Source organism: Peromyscus californicus, unplaced genomic scaffold (assembly GCF_007827085.1).
Source record: "Peromyscus californicus insignis strain IS unplaced genomic scaffold, ASM782708v3 Scaffold_16__1_contigs__length_79575227, whole genome shotgun sequence".
In the NCBI taxonomy this organism is placed as follows: domain Eukaryota; kingdom Metazoa; phylum Chordata; class Mammalia; order Rodentia; family Cricetidae; genus Peromyscus; species Peromyscus californicus.
The window spans coordinates 17,344,978-17,365,724 of NW_026294458.1; the positions used below are offsets into that span (position 1 = coordinate 17,344,978).

The following is a 20,747-nucleotide window of genomic DNA, read 5'->3' on the forward strand; positions in this document are numbered from 1 at the left end:
ATAGAAATTGACATATCCTCAGCCAACCAGTAACCCCAAAGCCTAGGCTTGGTCTAAGCTTTCATGTTGTGCTGATGGGAACAATATTTTATTTTTAAAAAATTTTAAATTAATTTATGCATATGGGTGTTTTGTCTGTGCATGTGTGTGAGTACCAATCAACATGCCTAGAGGCAAGAAGAGGGTGCTGGAGCCCCTGAGACTGGCATTAGAGACATGTGAGCTGCCATGTGGGTGCTGAGAACTGAACCCAGGTCCTCTGGAAGAGCAGCCAGTGCTCCTAACCACTGAGCCATCTCTCTAGCTCTGTGAAATTGATAGTTCAAAAAAGCAAAAATGGGTGGCTGGAGTGTTAAGAGAAGCTGTCTTTCCAGAGGACTCACACCAGGAGGCTCCAAACCTCTCTACCCAGTTCTAGGCTCCGACCCTCCCTCTTCTGGCCTCTCTAGACACCACCATCCGAAGCAGTGCACATAGACAAGCAGGCACACGCATTCACATAATTAAAAAATTCTTAAAAGGAGAAGGCACAGGTAATATCAGAATTTCAAAAAACAAAAAAGATTTCAAAAAGCAAGCAAGGAAATGGATCTGAAAATTTTGTTTCTTTGAATAAAGTCCTTACAAATAAGGGTCAAAGTCTAAGCAAATTTAAATATAGAACAAAATCATCTGCAATCTATTATATCTAATGCAAACTATGCTATCATTCACTAAATACTATATCTAATACAATCTGTTATCATTCACTAAAGTCTTACTATCTAATACAACCTAGGTGGTCATTCACTTAAGTAAATGAGATTCTTTTAAAAAAAAAAAAATCAGTTGTAGGGCCAGAGAGATGGCTCAGTGGTTAAGAGCACTGGCTGCTCTTCCAGAGGACCCAGGTTCAATTCCCTGCATCCGAATGGCAGCTGTCTTTAACTCCAGTTCCAGGGGATCTGGCACCCTCACAGACATATATGTAGGCAAAACACCAATGCACATAAAAATAAATAAATCTGTAAAGAAAACCAGTTGTAACACACACAATTTTATATTTTGCCCTTTATTTGTTGTTTAGCACAATAGCTAAGCTCAGAGATCTTTTGACAGCAACTTGAAATGGAAACATGAAAAGTAACACCTGTAATAAAAACTGTCTGGCCATGGGGACACATGCTCTGACCCCAGCTTCCTGAGAGGCCAAAGCAGGCCCACCACAGGCTTGAGGCTTTCCTCCTGGGTTACATAAAATAACAACTAATCTCACAGCTGGAAACCTGTGGCTAATCATCTCTGCGACAGACCACAGCACGAATCCCAGGCAGCCATTTCCTCATGTTTCTGCTCTGCTCATCTCAGTGACGACAAGCTCCACCAGCAGAGCCCTTCACTGAGATGTCCTCTCCCCTGCCCAGTGAGATGCTTTCAGAAAAGGCCCTCTGCAGTGTGCGCGTTTTCACCTTTCTGCCCTCCCTCTCTGGCTTCCTTTTCAGCATTGGTATTTCAATCTCAAATGCTGTATGTCTACAGAGACTGGAAGAGGGAGCTGACTGCCCTAGACCAGAGTCACGGTGGGTATGAGCCATTATGTGGGTGCTGGAAGCCAACCCTGGGTCCTCTAGAAGGCAGCAAGAGCTCTTAATTGCTCGGCCCTCTCTCCAGCCCTAAATGTCCACTTTTATCCCAGTGCATGTTTGTTTCTTTGCTCATTAATTTTTTGTTTTAAGATTTATCTATGTAATTTACCTGTGTATGTTTGCCACAGTGAGTTTATGTGCACTATGTGAGTGTTAGCAGAGGCCAAAACAGGGCATGGATCCTCTGAAGTGGAGTTACAGGCAGTTCTAAGTTACCATGTGGGTGCTGGGTCCTCCCCAAGAGCAGTAAGTGCTCAGCAAGAGCACAAATCATTTCTCCAGCCTCTTTTTCTCATTTCTTACTTTCCTTCATTCATTCTCCTTTTTAAGACAGGGCCTAATTAGGCTTGCCCTGAACTCTTCCATCCTCCTGTCTCAGCTCTCCAATGTTGGAATTACAGTCATGAATCACTACCCAAGTTGATCTCAATTTTAAAGAACATATTCATATTTACCTGTCCAAGAAGTTAACTATGTTGGGATTCTTTAATTCTTTCATCACCAGAATTTCATTAATGATCAATTCCTTCTTTGGTTGTTTCTGTAAATTAATCTGCTTAATAGCAACCTATAATAAAAAGATATTTGAAACATCAAAACAGCATTCCTAATTCTCTGACAAAGTTACAAGCACCAATTGGCAAGTTATTTAAATATGTATACCTCACACAGTGAGACTGTAACTTACTCATGCATGATGTTTTTACATGTATGCTGCCTATGCACAATGTTTTTGTGATACAGATTCTAAATTATATTTGAATTTGTTTTTAAAATGGCATTTTGTTTGTTTTATGTGTGTGGTTATGCATGTGCCATATTGCACATGCTGAAACCAGAGGGAACGAACTCAGGGTGGTGAGTGACTTTACCTGCTGAGCTATCTCACTGACCCTAGATTTATCTTCAAGTTTACTAACCAACTAAGGTCAGTCTATACCAGGAATTATTGTTTAAAATTCTAAACTGGCAAATATTTTTAAAACATTTCCTTATTTATGACAGTGAATACATACATTCTTCATTCCCCTAACATGACTGACAGATCAACTCTTACAATACATTCTAGGGCTGGGACGATAGCTCAGCTGCTAAAGCACTTCCCAGGACAAAGATCTGCATTCCTGTCCCCAAACCTGCTGTGGGGGCACGGATTTATAAATCCAGTGCTTGGGAAGTCCACAGAGGCAGACCCCCTAGGTCCCTGATCAGCCAGTCTCACTTATTTGGTGAGGACAGCCTCTGGCTGCTACACATTTATGCACACGAAAGCACACAAGCCCCGTGTACCCACAGCACGGTTCCACCCTGACCCCTTCTCCCTACACAAAGAGCCGATGGAACAGTAGCTACCTCTTGTCCCAGTGCCACATCAGTCGCAGTAAAAACGGTGCCAGAAGCCCTGGAGGAGAAAAGACAGTTACACCATTCACACTATTCCAACACTGTAAACAACTGAAAAGTTATTTAACATCTTAAGACTCAAGACTTCTAAAACAAAAAGAGGGGAAAGACAAAAAGACAATCCTTGTGGCCAAAACTTACCCAGGAAATATTTCAGAACTATAAAAATATAAGGGAAGAAAAAGAAGAGAACAGCATACACTCACAAATCTACTTCTATGCTTAAGAAACAAAGAAGTGGCAGGGCATGGTGTCCCACACCTTCAATCCCAGCACTCAGGAGGCAGAGACAGGCAGATCTCAGTGGGTTTGAGGCCAGCCTGGTCTACATAATGAGTTCCAGGACAGCCAGGGCTAGGTAGAAAGATCCTGTCATACAATAAACAACAACAACAAAAAAAACCAAACCAACAACAATAAAAAAAAAACAAACCAAAATAACAACAAAAACCAACCAACCAACTAAACAAACAAAAACCCCCAAGGGAAAAACAACACAAACCACTCCTATGAATAAGTAAGCCAGGGTGCATATGTCTATGAGCCCTTACTCAGGAGTTTAAGGCAGGAGGGTGATGCTGGCTCAATGCTAGTTTGGGCTTTACAGAGTTTGTCTCAAGAAAGCAAAATTCGGGCTGGAGAGATGGCTCAGAGGTTAAGAGCACTGACTATTCTTCCAGAGGTCCTGAGTTCAATTCCCAGCAACCACATGGTGGCTCACAACCATCTGTAATGAAATCTGGTGCCCTCTGTGGCCTGCAGGCATACATGCAGGCAGAACACTGCATACATAAGTAAATAAATAAATCAAAAAAAAATTTAAAAAAAAAAAAAAAGAAAGAAAGCAAAATTCAAACCAAACAACAAAATCAAACAATAAACTATGACAAAACTTGAAGGCTGCCTTTCTACCCTTTGTAACAGGACCTACTGGCCTGCGTTCTGTGTGTATTCTGGGTTTGACATGTACCACTCCTAAACATGTTTCTGGACTTCTAATTGCAAAAAAGACATGGATATGTTTCTGAAGAAAATATACTTGACTTCATTTTTAAACTTCACAAAGTTCTGTTTCAAGAATTTCTCTTCAATATCAACACTGGATTAGTGATTGTCATTCATATGCGTAAGCATTATTCTTATTCATTCATCATCATTACTATGTAATTAATTAATTATTATTATTCAAAAGTACAAACATAAAAAAGGCTGGAGATGGAGCTCAGTAGTAGAACCCTTGCCTGGCAGGCACAAGGCTCTACATTTAATCTCCAGCACTGAAAACAGTGACTTTCAATTTTTTTGTTATTAAAATCCATGTTAAATTAAGATTGGAAGAGGAAACAAAACGAAAAACCAAAAACTCAATACTTGACTTAAAGATTTTTTCTTTTACTGCCAATAGCCTGCAATAAATATTTTAATTATCTTTAAAATACATTATATATGTAATCTTTCTACCTATCTGATCCCTCATCACCTACGGGAAAAAGCAATGAAAGCCACACATGGTGACATACACTTTTAGTCCTAGCACCAGGGAAGCTAAGGATGGAGGATCACTAAGACTTGGATTACACAGTGGGTGTGGGGCCAGCCTGGGCTACATATACATAGGTCCCTATGGAAGACGATGATGGAGGAAGTGAAGGGGAGAACAGGTTGAGAGAAAGAGGAGGAGGGAGGAGGGAGGAGGGAGGAGGGAGGAGGGAGGAGGGAGGAGGGAGGATAGACAACATAAAGTTACTATTAACCAGTGCTGGATTACTTTTATTTTTTGAGACAGGGTCTTATTATGGGCTCAGGCTGGCCTCCAATCTGTAGCAATCCTACCCCAGCGTCTCAAGTGACAGGGTTACAAGTATGTATCATTATACCCAACTCAGAAGTACAGTGCTGCTGTAACAGTCTCGACACACAACTGTGTTATGTATTTACACAAGTTCCCAAGTAACACCCAGAATAGTTAAGTACTCAGTGTATGAGGGAAGATTCTGTATACCTAGGAGGACTGAATATGAAATCAACAGACTCAAACTTACCCTTGTCCAATTTTTTCATATCTTGTGTATTTTTTCTTAGGATCACCTATGCTCACAATAGTTCCTATTTTAAACAAACAAAATTAGAAGCCAGTCAAGCAAACTAAATGTAAATAAAATTTGGTAATTATTCCTTTTAATAATCTGCACTGATTATAAAGGTGCTTTTCCATACACGAAGTTTCAAAAAATAATTTGCTTTAAACAATCAATACTGAAGAAAAATAAGCAGGGGCTGGAGAAATGTCTCAACAGTTAAAACCATGGGACCTGGGTTCAGTTTCCAGCACCCGCATAATAGCTTACATACACCCATAACTCCAGTTCCAGGGGATCTAATATCCACTCCTGACCTCTGCTGGCACTAGGCATACACGTGATGCATATACATACATATAGGCAAAACACTCAATACACATAAAATTTTAAAGTTGAAAAGAAACCAAGAAAAATAAGCAATAAAAGGTGGTGACACTCTTCTCCATTGGGTTAGACCCCCCCCCCCCCCCACACACACACACAAGGTTTCTCTGTGTAGGTCTGGCCGTCCTGGAACTCACTTCTGTAGACCTGGCTGGCCTCGGATTCAAAGATCCACCTGCCTCTGCCTCCTGAGTGCTGGGATTAAAGATGTTTGCCTTCACTGGTTAGACCAGGTTAGACATTTTAATCACTTTCTTAAAAATCACGACATTTAGCCAGGTGGTGGTGACGTACGCCTTTAATCCCAACACTCGGGAGGCAGAGCCAGGCGGATCTCTGTGAGTTCGAGGCCAACCTGGTCTACAAAGCAAGTTCCAGGACAGACTCCAAAGCTATATAAAGAAACCCTGTCTCGAACCCACCCCCCCAAAAAAATCATGACATTTGCCAGGCAGTGGTGGTACACGCCTTTAAATCCAGCACTCAGGAGGCAGAGGCAGGCAAATCTCTGAGGTCAGCCTGGTCTACAGACTGAGTGCCAGAACAGCCAGGACTACACAGAGAAATCCTATCTCAAAAAACAAAACCAAACAAACAAAAAAGACATTTTAGTATAACCAACTATCTCAGTCAGCCTGAAACTCATGGGGTTCTCAGGATGCAGGGGGTATAGTGTGTGTGTGTGTGTGTGTGTGTGTGTGTGTGTGTGTGTGTGTGTGTGTGTGTGTGCGCGCGCGCGCGTGTGTGTAAAAACAAAACCAAAACCCAGGCTCCTGTATCACAGGCTAGTCTTGAACTTACTAAGTAGTTGAGGATGATCTTAAACTTTTGACCCTCTTGCTTCTACCTCACAGATGCTGGGATGCAAGTATGCACCATCCTGTCCCATTTATGTAGTGCTGGAGATCAAACATCTTAGGGCATTGATGGGAGAATTCCCACAAAGCTATAACCAGTTTGAAACTAGAGTATTAGTACCTGGCTTTGATCTGCCTTTTGTGATTGCACCCCGGCTCCATACCTTCTATTTGAAGTCTTATCTGAGAATTTTCCTATGCAAACTTACTAACAACCCAGAAAACTGTGGTACTGTTACTGAGAATTTGCATTTGGCATTATCCCTCTGGGGGGCTTAGATCAAAGACTTTGGTATATGGAAATTGACTTGTTAAAGGTGTAATTTGTGTAACAATAAAAGGGCCCTTTGCTGAGCAAGGGTGATTCAGTCCTTAGGGGCGAATTCACCCTGCAGCTGGAAAGGATAAAAGTTTATCCTTCAGGTGCCCAGTATTTCTTTCCATGGATCCATGTGAACCCATTATACAACAGGGCATGCTAGGTAAGCACTCTACCAGCTCAGCTCCACCCCCAGCCCTTTTCTTAATTGATTGAGATAGCCTTGGCTAATCCAGAACCTAATATGTGGTCCAGGCTAGCTTTGAACTCACACCAATACTCCTGGCTCAACTTCCTAAATGCTGAGATTACAGGTAAAAGCCACCATGACCATCTATGACTTTGATAAGCTGTGAAAGACTTACTATCAGAAATAATAAATGAGTAAAAAGCTAACTGAAAGACCCTTAAATGCCTTTCAAACTCTTCCAGTCCATCTTTCACCTTTTGTTTTGTTTTGTTTTGTTTTAAGACAGGGTTTCTCTGTGTAGCCTTGGCTGTCCTGGAACTCACTCTGTAGACCAGGCTGGTTGATCCCCCTGCCTCTGCCTCCCGAGAGCTGGGATTAAAGGCTTGCACCACCACTGCCCAGAAAAACTAAGTATTTTGAAAAAACTTCAATATACTAAGAAATAAATATTAAATTCAAGAAATTGGAAAAAAATCTTAAACTCATATTTACTATTAAGTCAAAACAGGAGAAAATGACTCAGCATTGTCAGCTGCTTAAGGCAAGACATGACTAGATGAAGCAAAGTTATAATCTACCTAAGTACTGCACCGCTCCAAGCTATAAACACAAAGCCAAGGCCCCAGTGAGACACTGAAAAGAACTTCGGCAAAGGGGCAGGTAACTAGAGGTCATGACTAAATGGTGGCAGCCACTGTCCTGGTCTAGTGTTTGAAAGGAGCAGCTTGCCAAAGAGAAGGACATTATGTATTTCCACAAACTGCTGGGGTAAAAGCAGGTTCGTACTTGAAAGTGTTGAGGAATAAAAGCAATAACTAGCTACAGGGAATCTTTCCTTGACTCCTAGGTCAGTGCTCTGTGGAGCTGCTGTAGATTTGTCAACAGATACTATTGTTACCTTTTAATGCTTGACCTAAGCCAACAATGGTAGACTATAAGGAAAGAAAAAGAACCCTCTACATACTGTATGCTGATACATATTACAGAAAGTCACATTCTTTAGGAACACTTTATGTTTCTTTTTTGTTTAGTATGTATGTATATGTGTGGGTGCATGCATGTGTCTGCATACACAGAAGTCAGAAAATTTGGGGTGGTCGGTTCTCTCCTTCCTCCATGTGGACGCTAGGGATCGAACTCAGTCATCAGGCTTGGTGGCAAGTGTCCTTTCCCACTGAGCCATCTCACCAGCACACAAGGGACATTTTTATAGGTTTGTATTGAGAAGCTGCATACAAGCCCCTTTGACAGGGTTTTAAACTATGTCCTTTGGATGTGGCTGGCAGGGACCAAGGGTTTTACACACACTAAGCAAATGCTTCCCCTGGGCAGCAGTTATCCCCAGCTCTGGGCCAAATATTTTTAGGAAAATATAGACTGCATACTTAATTTCTCCATAATCTCTTCATCTGTCATCTTGGCTTTCTTTTTCTGTTTGTCTGAAGACTTGGCACCACTGTCAACATTAGAATCACCAACTGGAGCAGGAATAGGGTCGATAACAGACCGTGTGTAAATCTGTAGAAATATAGTTCACTGTTGAGACTTGAGAAAAAAAACATTTTCAGATGGTCTTAGTAGCAGAAAATGCATTTTTTTTTTTTTAAAATAGCAAAACTAAGTTATCTTTCCTACAGTTTTGAAGAATGGGACAGTATATTCACACAACAAACACATAACTGCCAGGCATGGTGACGCATGTCTGTAAGCCTAGCACTCTGGAGGCAGATACAGGAAGTCAAAGGACAGACACTTTGAGCTACTGTAAGACCCTTTTACCTCCCCACAACAAGTAACCAGGAAAACAATGTTTAACTTTTTTTGGTCACAGCATGTATGTGTTTTGAAAGTATCTAGCAAAATAGGTCCATGAAATTCCAGTGTGGCTATATCTAAAGTACTGAGAACAATGTAATGAAAAGAAGCACACTTGTGGGGATAGAGAGATGGCTGAGTGATTAAGAGCACTAGTTACTTCTCCAAAGGACCCAGGTCCAATTCCCAGCACCCACATGGCTGCTCATAACCATCTGTAACTCAGTTCCAGAGGATATGATGCCCTTATCCGACCTCCATAGGCAACAGGTACAATGTAGTGCACAGATATATACCCAGGCAAAATATTCACACACATAAAATAAAAATAATAAATAAATAAAAAGCACACCTTAGTAACACACACCTTAGTAACAGAAAAGAATAAGTCTTGGTGTTGAAATAACTAGAACCACACCCTCTAGGTGAGTTACACAAACTCGACATTGATCATTTCCTCTCAGCCAGCCAGTCCTGGACTCATAAAGAAAACAGTCCTCTACCACTGCATCAGTCTCAGCTCTGTCTGCTGAGTGGAGTGGAGTCCCGGGCAGCACAGGCACCATACTGCATTCTACCTCATCACAGCAGGAAGGACAGTCCGGGAACGGGTTCTCACTGCTGGCACCACTAAGGCTCCTACTCTTAAAATTGCCGGGCGGTGGTGGCGCACGCCTTTAATCCCAGCACTCGGGAGGCAGAGGCAGGCGGATCTTTGTGAGTTCGAGGCCAGCCTGGTCTCCAAAGCGAGTTCCAGGAAAGGCGCAAAGCTACACAGAGAAACCCTGTCTCGAAAAACCAAAAAAAAAAAAAAAAAAAAAAAAAAAAAAAAATTCTCTTAGTCAGTAAGTAATTTCACTCCTAAATGCCTCTTGAATAAACATACAGTCTCTGAGAGCAAGGTCAAATATATAACCCAGGGAACAGCAATGATTTAGTTTTAGATATAATAGCTATCTATATTGAGAAAGCTAACAAAATAGATCTTTAGAACAGAGGGAAAAAAAAGGAAAACCCAGTGAGCTAAGTACTTTAACTTTTAAAGAAGCTGTTAATTGTCTTTTTTGTTTGCTTTTAGAAATGAGGTTCAGGGTCTTAGTATGTAGCTCTAGTTGGCCTGGAACTCACTAAAATGTGGCCTCCAGCTCCCAGAGATCCACCTATCATGCTGGGATTAGGATGGGCACCACCACGCCTACTCAAGACATTACTTTTCTAAGTAGTTTTTATTAGTTTTAATTTACTTATTGTGTGTATATGCACATGCATCATAATGTGCAGCAGGTGGTCAGAGGACAAGTAGTAGGAGCTACTTCTCCCTCTACCATTTGGGTCCTGGGGATTGAATGTACACTGTCAGGCTTGGTGGTAAACACCTTTATCTGCCGAGTCACTCCATCAGCTCCAAAAAGTACGTTTTGATAAATAACCAAGTTTCTCCACACTAATATATATATATTTTCGAGACAGGGTTTCTCTGTGTAGTTTTGGTGCCTGTCCTGGATCTCACTCTGTAGACCAGGCTGGCCTCGAACTCACAGAGATCCGCCTGGCTCTGCCTCCCGAATGCAGGGATTAAAGGCATGTGCCACCGTGGCCTGGCCCGTACTACAATATTTTAAGCTTGAGGGCCTTTAAGCATCTTGACTACGTTTTTAAAAACACACAGTGCAGGTCGTCAGTCAGTCACTCACTGATTTCGTATGATCTGGCCGAGGGGCAATGACAGGAGGAGCAGCGTCTTCATCATCATCGTCTTCCTCTGTCACTGCTGCTGATGTTTCTGATCCCTTGGTATTCAGCTGCACTCATCACAGGAGCAAAAAAGGAGGATAAGCCAAAAAAATTAAAAGGTTAAAATGTGACGCCCCTTTAAAAATATTTTTAAAAGTTTCTTTCTTTAACAGTTCATTTAAAAACACATGAATTTCACTGGATCTGATACAACCAATTACAAAGTAAATGAATACATACAGTCAGTATCATTTTTAGTGGGGAGGCGGCTCTGCTAAGGCTTGAACCCAAGGCCTGTGTATGGTGTAACTGCTCTACTACTGAGCTACATCCATGGCTCTCAAGTATACTGGAGTACTATTCCTGTCCTTTACATAAGCACACACAGTGCTCTGTAAGGAAGCAATCTACTCACAGGACAAAAGCAAAGGTCCTCGGATGCTGGAGACACAAACCTCACTTTGAGGCATTAAAGATCCAGGTTAATAAAGCAAGAAAAGGAGCGGGCATGTTTTAGCTACTTAGAAAGTGCCACAGTTTATCATACTCAGGATGGTAGTGATAGGAGGTTTGGGGAGAAGAGAGTAAGCCACCCAGTTCACCATATTCAAGTTCAATACTGCAACACTGGAGAAGTAGCTAAATTGCTCTGGAGGGCTTTATAAAGTTTAGTTGCTTTAAAGTGCCCACCCAAATCCTACTTACTTAATATGGCTTCTTTCCTTCAACTAATCAAGTAGCTAACTTAAAACAAAAACAAAAACTACACAGATATTTATCTGATGGCTAATGTTATGTCTTTTGAGACATGGTCCTTCAAACTCACAGTGAGTTCACCACCTTGGCTTCTTGAGTGATGAGGTTAGAGACATGGGTTATCACATCTAACTGTTTTATATTTTAGCAAGCAAAATAAAAAGGTTTGTTTTAGGTAACCTACATTAGAACATAAACTATAATAAATTATTAACTTACTGCTGGTGTTCCAGAAGGAAAGCCATCTTTCTCTAAATGTGAAACAGAAAAGATATTACCAATTTGAAAGAGAAAACTAGGATATGACCAGCAAAAAGCCCACCAAACAAACAAACAAACAACAAAACAAAACAAAAGGCAGAGAGGGTTTTGCTGTGTAGCTCTGGCTGGCCTGGTATTTGCTATATAGTCCCTGCTAGTCGTTCTTTCTTTCTCTCCCACCCCAAATGTAGATTTTATTTATTTTGTGTACACCAGTGTTTTGCCTTCATGCATCTGTGTGCATCACCTATGTCTGGTGCCCCAGAGGTCAGAAGAAGGCACTGGATTTCTTGGAACTGGAGTTAGGAATGGTCTGAGCCACTGTGTGGGTGCTGAGAACTGAACCTGGGTCTTCTAAGAACAACAAGTGCTCTTAATCCTGAGCCATTTTTCCAGTCCATTTTTTTGGGGGACGACGACGACAGGATCTTAGGGTGGTGTGGAGCTCAAAATGTAGACCAGAGTGGCCTTGAACTCACAGAGATCTGCCTATCTCTGCCACCCAGATGGAATTAAGGGTGTTTTTCAGCACACCCAGCTGAGTAGAAAAACACTTTTCATTTCAAAGCCTGCCATTTATTTATATAAAAACTTTCATTTTATCCCACTAACAATAACCATCTCCAGCACGAGCTTGTCTATAAATTCAGACCTTTTGTGCCTTCTATCACTGGCAGTCATTTAAAAGCACCAAAGAGGAAAAGATTGAAAAAACAGAGCCAAAACATGCCCTACTCCATTTCTGGCAAACGATGAGACCCCCGTCGTCACTCTCTGAAGGCAGATGTATGCAGGAGGAGGACAGCAGCTGGCCCCGTCTCTTCCTCCCTGCCGTCTTACCAGGCGGAGTGAAGCTCAGGTACTTCTGCTTCACAGTGTTCGAGTCGTAGAACTTCAGGACGTCCAGCACAGCCTGAGGGTTCTTCTTCTGCTCTAGTTTGGTGATGTTGGAGGTCTGCAGCAGCCTCGCCCACTGTTCTGGCATGCCCTAGCAAGAAGTAATCCATAGGTCAGTTATGATGTGAACTGCTCTAACAAAGAACATTTTCATAGACCAAGGACAACCAACCAATACACACACATTTTAGGCTTCGCTAAAAAAAGTTTCTAAAAAATGTATTATTCTTTTTTTGGATTTATGTATGAATGTTTTGCCCACATATATGTCTGTCTATACAGCACATGTCATGGATGGTTGTGAACTGAGATGTGAGTGTAGGAATTGGACCCAGGTCCTCTGCAAGAACAAGTACTCTTAACTACTAAGCAGTTCTACAGCCCCTATTTAGTTTTTAAACAAAGTTTTAACTATACAGCTCAGCCTGGCCTGGAATTCACAATACTTCCCTTAGGTGCTTTGGTATTGGAATTACAGATATATAGTTTTTTTGAGATAAGATTTCTCCATGTAGCTCTCTCTGGCTGTCCTGGAACTCACTCTGTACACTAGGCTGGCCTCCAATTCAGAGATAGGCCTGCCTCTGCCTCCTAAGTGCTGGGATTAAAGGTATACACCACCACATCCTGCCAAAAGTATAGTTTTGTTTTTTTTTTAAAGGACTATGTGGTCAAAAAACAGACTCTAGTGTAGTCCTCAGGTGGCTCCCCATTTTTGTTTGAGATAGGGTCTTCCACTGACCTAGAATGTTACAAGTAGGCTGGGAGTGCAGGATCACAGCATAACATCTGGCTTTTGAGTTTTAGGGACCTGAACTCAGGTCATCTGAGTCAATTGAGCCATTACTCAGCCCTAAAAGTCCATTCCTCTGTATCTGTTTTTTTTGTAACTATAATTGATAGTTTTAGCTCTCTAGAGAAAAAAGTCATCCAACTACTAATTTATTTAAAGGTTTTTTTTTTTTTTGAGACAGGGTTTCTCCATGTAGTTTTGGTACCTGTCCTGGATCTCACTCTGTAGACCAAGCTGGCCTCAAACTCACAGAGATCCACTAGGCTTTGCCTCCTGAGTGCTGGGATTAAAGGCGTGCACCACCACCACACAGCTAACAGTTATTTTATGTATATGAATGTTTTGCCTACATTTATGTAGTTCTGAGCCACCTCTCCAGCCCCAATTACTAATATTTTTAGGACAAACATAAAACAGTAAGAACTGACAACTAATGCTAGTTATAATAGTCAGCATGTAACCCCACACTCTTAGGAGGATTCAGAGTTCCAGGTTCTACTGGGATCATAGCAAGAATTTGCTTTAAACAAACAATAACAAAGGAAAAAAAACTAATCATCACATGGGATAGAAAAGCTCAACACCAGTCATGTTAGCCCATAGCTATCACCCCAGCACATGGAAGGCAGAAACAGGAGGACTGAGTTCAAGACCAGTCTCAAAAACAAAACGAGTTCACAGGAGGCCAGCCTGGGCTACATAAAAATCCTGTCTCAAAAAACAGGAGAGAAAAACTGATTTCAAACTTTACTAAAGATGCTTGAGTACCCTTTTCAGTTTCTTGAGTGTGTACACATCTGCAGGGGTCACAGGGTCATCTCAGACATCACTGTCTTCCACCTGGAGACAAGGTCTCTTGTTTTTACGACTTATATACCACGCTAGCTGCCCTGTGAGCCTTCAGATTCTCTAGTCTCCCATCATACTGTAGGAGTACTACAATTACTTCTGTATTGTGTTGTGTGCATTCTGGGGATTTAAACTTGGGTCCTCACACTTGTACAGTAAGTGCTTCTCTTCACTGAACAATCCCTGCAACCCTTCAGCACTGTTTTACTGTCAAAAACAAACCTCACTTAGGTAAACTTACAGTGAACTCGCCAGTAACAGCGTCAAAGCCAACATGGATGGTGTGTTCAAAATCAGATGGAGGAGAAATCTCTGGCCGTTCTTTTTCTTTCTTTTTACTTCCTAGAGGGCATGGGGGTAGGGAGAGAAAATAATCTCTTTAAACAGAGCTAATTACGGCATTTGTTATTGTGTTTGTATTTTTCCTGAAACTGGTGAGGAATGAAGTTATTGCAGAAGAATCTTCCACTGGGAACAATAGCTGATAGGAAACTGGCGCGCGCACGCACACACACACACACACACACACAGTCTGCACCCTGCTGGAGGTGCCTCCACAGACACATTTATAGAGGCCACTTGAGCAAGCTGAAGTTCTCCTTCTCTCCCTCCTCCTCCTCCAACTTGCTTTTCTGAGACAGGGCCTTATTCTCCAGTGTACACTGGCCTCAAATTCACGATAATTCTTCTGTATCAACCTATAGATATTAAGGTTGAACGCATGAGCCACCACACATGGCTTACACTTTCCTTTTATAGTTTATATATAACTATTTATAGTTAGTAAATGTAACATCTTTATATTATCCAACTTTCCTATGGTTCCACTGCAAAAATTTTTTTTTCAACACTCTTGCTACATCACTGTAACATCCTTTGCAAATTCAAACACACCAATGCCTTCTCCCCACCAGTCCTCCTCCTCTAACCTGTAGCTCCTAAACCTGTGGGTCTATTTCTGGATGCTCTGCTCTCTTCAAATCATGTCTATCATTATGCCAACCCTGGTACCTTGATTACTGTCATCTTTATACAAACACTGAAAGTACAGTCTAAGTCCTTTTTTTTTTTTTTTTTTTTTTTTTACTTTTTTCAAATCTGCTGGGATTATTTCAGGTTCTCTACATTACTCTAAGAAATGAAGAATATTTTAAATTTCTACAAAGAGCCTTCTAGGGCTGTGACAGGAACTGTATTTAATCTATAAATCTATTTAGAGTTTATTGACACCTTGCCTTCTGATCCTTGACCAACAGCAAATCTCAATAAATTAGGTCTTTAATTTCTCTCAGCAATGTTTGCTGGTATAGGGAGACAGAATACAGATTCTGCCACTACTTTATCATACTTCCGCACAGGAAGACTTATTAATTTTTGATGCTACTAAAAATGATAGTTTTGGGGTTTGGGATGCAGCTCAGAGGTTGCTTGTGCTCATCTAGCATGCTTGCAGTTTTGGGTCAGCCCCACCAGGAAATACAAAATAAAACTCATTCTTCAGGACTGATCTTTTCTACTTACTTTTAACCCCGCCCCTGGGGTTTCTTTGTGAAAGTCCTGGCTGTCCTGGAACTCACTCTGTAGACCAGGCTGGCCTCGAATTCACAGAGATCCCCCTGCCACTGCATCCCTAGTGCTAGGATTTAAGGTGTGCACCACCACCACCCGGCTATTTTTAAAATTTTTGAGGCATCACAGAATTTTCTATAAAGTAATGTTCTGTGGTAAACTAAGGAAAGGCTTGCATGTCCTAATTTGGATAATTTTATTTTATTTTTTCCTTCCATTTCTTTAAGAGAATTTTTTATTTTCTCTTTAAGGGAGTTTTTCTTTTCCTCTTTAAGGGCCTCTATCATCTTCTTAAAGTCATTTTTAGGATTGATTTCTTCTGCTTCTTCTGCCTTGGTATGTTCAGGTCTTGCAGGTGTAGAATCGCTAGGTTCTGATGTTGTCATATAGGTCTTTATGTTGTTGCCTGTATTTTTGCACTGGCATCTACTCATCTCTTCCTCTGCTCGGAGTAGGCAGTGTCTGTGTCTGAAGGTGCCTCTCTTGTTCTAATTGTTAGTCTTGGTCCACTAGGAATTCTTGGTTAAATCGGTGCTGTTAGGTTCTGTTTCTCCCAGAGCAGCTTAGTCCAATCAGTGTTAGTGGTTCTGTCTCAGGGAGCAGTTGTTCCCAACTGGTGCAGGTGGGCTTATGGCTCCAGTGGTTGTTAGGTTCGTAGGGGTTTTTTTTTTTTTTTTTTTTGATGGGGGAGCAGGGAAAGGTAGCTGTCTGGTCCCTGGGACTCCGATGGGTAGGGCCTAGGGGCTAGAGACCTGATCTGCCAGTCTGAAGATGGAGGCTTACCTGTTCCCAGTTGGTGTAGGGTAGGCTTATGATTCTGGTGATCTGGTTCAGTGGCTGGGCGGCACCTTCTTTTGTGTTCTCAGGTCACGTTTTGCTCATTCATCATCTCCTCAGCTGATCTTGTTTCCTCAGACTGTAGATTGTAGGCTTCTGAAACCTCTCCCGAATGGATCTCAGCTGAGCAAGTTGTTCAGTACAGCAATCTCACCCAACACCTCCAAGTTGTTGGGTTTTGAAAGATCAGCAGCTGGGCCCTGGGTTGGCCTCAGGCAGAATGTTCGGATCTGTTCTGGTTGCGTCCCACTGAGATGGCTCCTTCCCCGGGTGCTGGGATTAAAGGTGTCCCTGTTCCAAGCTCTTAATCTCCATGTTTTCACTAACTCCTCAGCGGGTAAAAGCTCAGTTTCTGTTCTTTATTATGATTGTGTCTCTGCCTGGCTCTGCTGCCACTCTGGCTATTTTTTTTTTTTATTTTACTTGCTTAACCTTATTGAACTGGCTAGTCCCTACTCTACAACATGGTTCAATAAAGGTGGTAATAGGAACTTTTGTGTTTTACTGATCCAGGGAGTGAAAACAGTCACTGTTTTTTAGTTTAATATCAACAGTCAATGTTTCTAACACGCCCTTATCAAATTTAGTACATTTTCTTCAAATTCAAGTTTGCTCAACACTTACATCAGAAATGAATATTGGATTATGTCAAATGTCTTTTCTGCATCTACTTAAATGATCATATGGCTTATCCTAAGTTACACCAATTTTCAAATGTTTAGGCTTGCAGTCCTGGGATCTATTGCCTTTTTTTTTTTTTTGGTTTTTTTTTTGGTTTTTTTTCCGAGACAGGGTTTCTCTGTGTAGCTTTGCGCCTTTCATGGAACTCACTTGGTAGCCCAGGCTGGCCTCGAACTCACAGAGATCCGCCTGGCTCTGCCTCCCGAGTGCTGGGATTAAAGGCGTGTGCCACCACCGCCCGGCTTATTGCCTTTTTATACACTGTTGGATTACCACTGTTAAGACTTTGCCAAGACTGTCTATGTTCAAGAAATGTATAGCTCTTTCTCTTTTTTGGTTTTTTGAGACAGGGCTTCTCTGTGTTGCTTTGGAGCCTTTTCTGGAACTCACTCTGTAGACCAGGCTGGCCTCAAACTCAGAGATCTGCCTGCCTCTGCCTCCCGAGTACTGGGATTAAAGGCATGTGCCACCACTGCTCGGCTAATCTTTTTTTTTTTTTTTTTTTTTTTTTTTAAAGTAAGCTTTGGAAATCTGTATCTTAAGGAAAGAAATTTCAGTGGGGTGGTAGTGGTGCACGCCTTTAATCTCAGCAAGTGGGAGGCAGAGGCAGGTGGATCTCTGTGAGTTCTAGGCCAGCCTGGTCTACAGACTCCAGAAAGAGTTCCAGAACAGCCAGGACTACACAGAGAAACTTTGTCAGTATATACCTGTACACAACATTACCTCTGTCTTCTCAGTGGAGAATGAACCTGGAACTCAAGCATTCTACCCTGACTTTTACCCCCAACCCCAGCAAACCTTTGAATCTAACCTAACATGCAAGTTCATACAAAAACGAAGTGGATTTCCTAGAGGATGTAGTTTTGGCTGCTTTACTGATCGTTTTTTGCAATCGTTTGAATCAAGTTTTATTATTCTCTTCCATCTCCTGTGTTACGTTTACCTGTTTAAATTGTACAATCCAATGACTTTTAGTATATTCAGAATCCCATAAACATTATCACCATGTAACTAGCATAGTTTCATCATCCCCTAAAGAAACCTTGTATCCATTAGTAATTACTCCTTATTCTACTCCTGCTTTACTGTAACCCTTCATCAAATAATAATCTTCTCAGTATTGTATTTATTTTTATGTGTATGTGTGCAGGTACCCTCAAGGCCAAAAGAAGACATTAGAGTTACAGGTAGATGTGATGCTGGTAACCAAACCTAGGTCCTCTGCAAGAACAGCAGTGTCCGCCGGGCGGTGGTGGCGCACGCCTTTAATCCCAGCACTCGGGAGGCAGAGCCAGGCGGATCGCTGTGAGTTCGAGGCCAGCCTGGGCTACCAAGTGAGTTCCAGGAAAGGCGCAAAGCTACACAGAGAAACCCTGTCTCGAAAAACCAAAAAAAAAAAAAAAAAAAAAGAACAGCAGTGTCCAGTGCTCTCAACTGCCGACTCATCTCTTCAGCCTTCCTTAGTGTGAACTAGTGTTTTACACACACAGGCTAAGTGCACCACCTATGTGAAGTGTCCACGGGGTCAGAAAATAGTACTGGATCCCTAGAACTGGAGTTTCAGATGGTTGGGAACCATCCTGTGGGTAGGAACCAAAAAGAACCAATCCCAGGTCTTCGCAGGAGGAGCAAGTGCTCTTAAACATTAAGCCACCTCTCCAGCCCCTGGGTCTTTTTTCTCATTATTTCTTTATTTCCTGAATTCTATTTAATTTGTCCATTATTGCAACATTGTAATTGTTTTCGTTTACATTTCCTATCTGAGTTTTTTTTTTTAAACTCTGGGAGAATGTTCTTGATTATCCTTTCACCCTTCCATTGATATCACATTTATTCTGTTAATTTTAAACAGTGATTTTCCAAGAATTATTTCTCATCATTCTTTGATCATTTTTTTCCCTCTGAAAATCAGCATTTTTTTTCCTCTGAAAATTCTTTTATTTCATGAATTTGTCTTTCCTCAAAGATTATGTTGTACATACATGTTTGCTGGCAGATGGATTTTCTGCTTTGTTGATTTTCTCCTGAAGTGGAATGCTTCTTCTAAATTTGTTTAATAAAATTACCTGATTCCTGGAGGCAGGGTCTTGCTATCTGGCTACGGCTAGCCTTGATTTCACTTAGTTATCCAGGTAGGCCTCATAGGCATGTGCCATCTGGTACTTCCCATTGTTCTGGGCTCTAATATCTAAGTGTTTTCTTCAGATGTCTGGTGTTCATTCTTACAGAAAAACATTACACAACTAACTGAGAGACAAGCTAGATCAAAGATGAGGATAAGGCTCAGGGCATCTGAAGTATTTTCCCCCCAGAACATTCTGTTTATCCAGAGGAAAGCCTCCCAGTGTCTGGTCTGAGGGCCAGGACAGGCAAAAAGTACTCTGCATGTTCACAAGGTAGAAGAAAGGAGTTTCGTGTGATGATTTGGACCAAATCTGCATTTTTTATTCTGATGCTTCAACTTTTTGGGATCTGCAATGAAAATATCTGTATGGCCGGCTTTATGGAGTGGATAACTTCCTATGCAGACTTAAGTGATCCCTCTCGTTTACCCTGGCTATCCCATTCTCCCCTCCCTACAGTCTCGAATCCTGAGTCACCGAGACTCTGAGAGGAAAGGGGACCCCTTCTCTCATACGCCCCACTCTGCAGTCACGGTCTCTCTGTCCACTCAGGCAGGCATGTTCCTTTTCTCTGCAATCCTCGAAGCGCCTGTTAACAACTCCTGGACACGGCCGCCGCCGCCGCTTCTCCTTTCCTTTCCCCTCACAGGGACTTTAGAAACAAATGACTCTTCAACTGACACTTTAGTTGGATCTTGAGGTTTGGCATATGCACGGAGACACAATGCAAATGTTTTAAAATAAAAAAATAAAATATTGCAGTATCTTAAAACCCAAATCTGTTTGACTCCACTTGTTTCTCACAAGTACTTGCTGTATTTTAGTAGTCTCAGGGGGAAGAGCAAAGTATTTTTTTTTTTTTTTTTTTTTTTGGTTTTTCGAGACAGGGTTTCTCTGTGTAGCTTTGCGCCTCTCCTGGAACTCACTTGGTAGCCCAGGCTGGCCTCGAACTCACAGAGATCCGCCTGGCTCTGCCTCCCAAGTGCTGGGATTAAAGGCGTGCGCCACCACCGCCCGGCAGTATTTTTTTTTTTTAAAAGAATCTGAGTAATTAAAAATGTGGTTAATATGCCATGTTTAACCAAAAAGATCCTACTGCACTGCTGTTTGATAAATCTGTACATAGACACACTAGCACATGCTTTTCTTTGCTCATAAAGACACTACTAATCTAGCACTCACAGGAAACAATACCATTTTTTGACTAATATTGACACATTTCTGCAAAATGTTCATGCTTCCTCTAGATTCTCCAGGTGTACATATTTACCAACAAGAGTTGTGGCAAGAAGGCAGGTCACACCCATTGTGGAAAGGAGCAGAAGGAAAGGCAATTATTAAGCTCACATAAAATTGTGTTGTCGCCGGGCGGTGGTGGCGCATGCCTTTAATCCCAGCACTAGGGAGGCAGAGGCAGGTGGATCTCTGTGAGTTCGAGGCCAGCCTGGGCTACCAAGTGAGTTCCAGGAAAAGGCGCAAAGCTACACAGAGAAACCCTGTCTCGAAAAACCAAAAAAAAAAAAAAAAAAAAAAATTGTGTTGTCTTTACTACAACACATAATTACATCTATC

The 20,747-nt window shown here is 41.7% G+C and overlaps 1 protein-coding gene across 4 annotated transcripts in view; it reads right to left on the reverse strand.

Annotated features, from left to right (window-relative positions):
- LOC128111977 (serine/threonine-protein kinase PAK 2) overlaps nucleotides 1-20,747 on the reverse strand; it is a 63,465-nt gene that overhangs the window by 14,702 nt on the left and 28,016 nt on the right. For all 4 annotated transcript variants that reach the window (XM_052740583.1, XM_052740579.1, XM_052740580.1 and 1 more), the window contains 8 exons: nucleotides 14,207-14,307; nucleotides 12,267-12,414; nucleotides 11,385-11,416; nucleotides 10,370-10,477; nucleotides 8,246-8,378; nucleotides 5,072-5,135; nucleotides 2,979-3,027; nucleotides 2,081-2,193 (listed from right to left, as the gene is read on the reverse strand). In XM_052740583.1, the coding sequence (XP_052596543.1) occupies nucleotides 2,081-2,193; nucleotides 2,979-3,027; nucleotides 5,072-5,135; nucleotides 8,246-8,378; nucleotides 10,370-10,477; nucleotides 11,385-11,416; nucleotides 12,267-12,414; nucleotides 14,207-14,307 (748 nt within the window). The remainder of the gene's footprint in view (nucleotides 1-2,080; nucleotides 2,194-2,978; nucleotides 3,028-5,071; nucleotides 5,136-8,245; nucleotides 8,379-10,369; nucleotides 10,478-11,384; nucleotides 11,417-12,266; nucleotides 12,415-14,206; nucleotides 14,308-20,747) is intronic.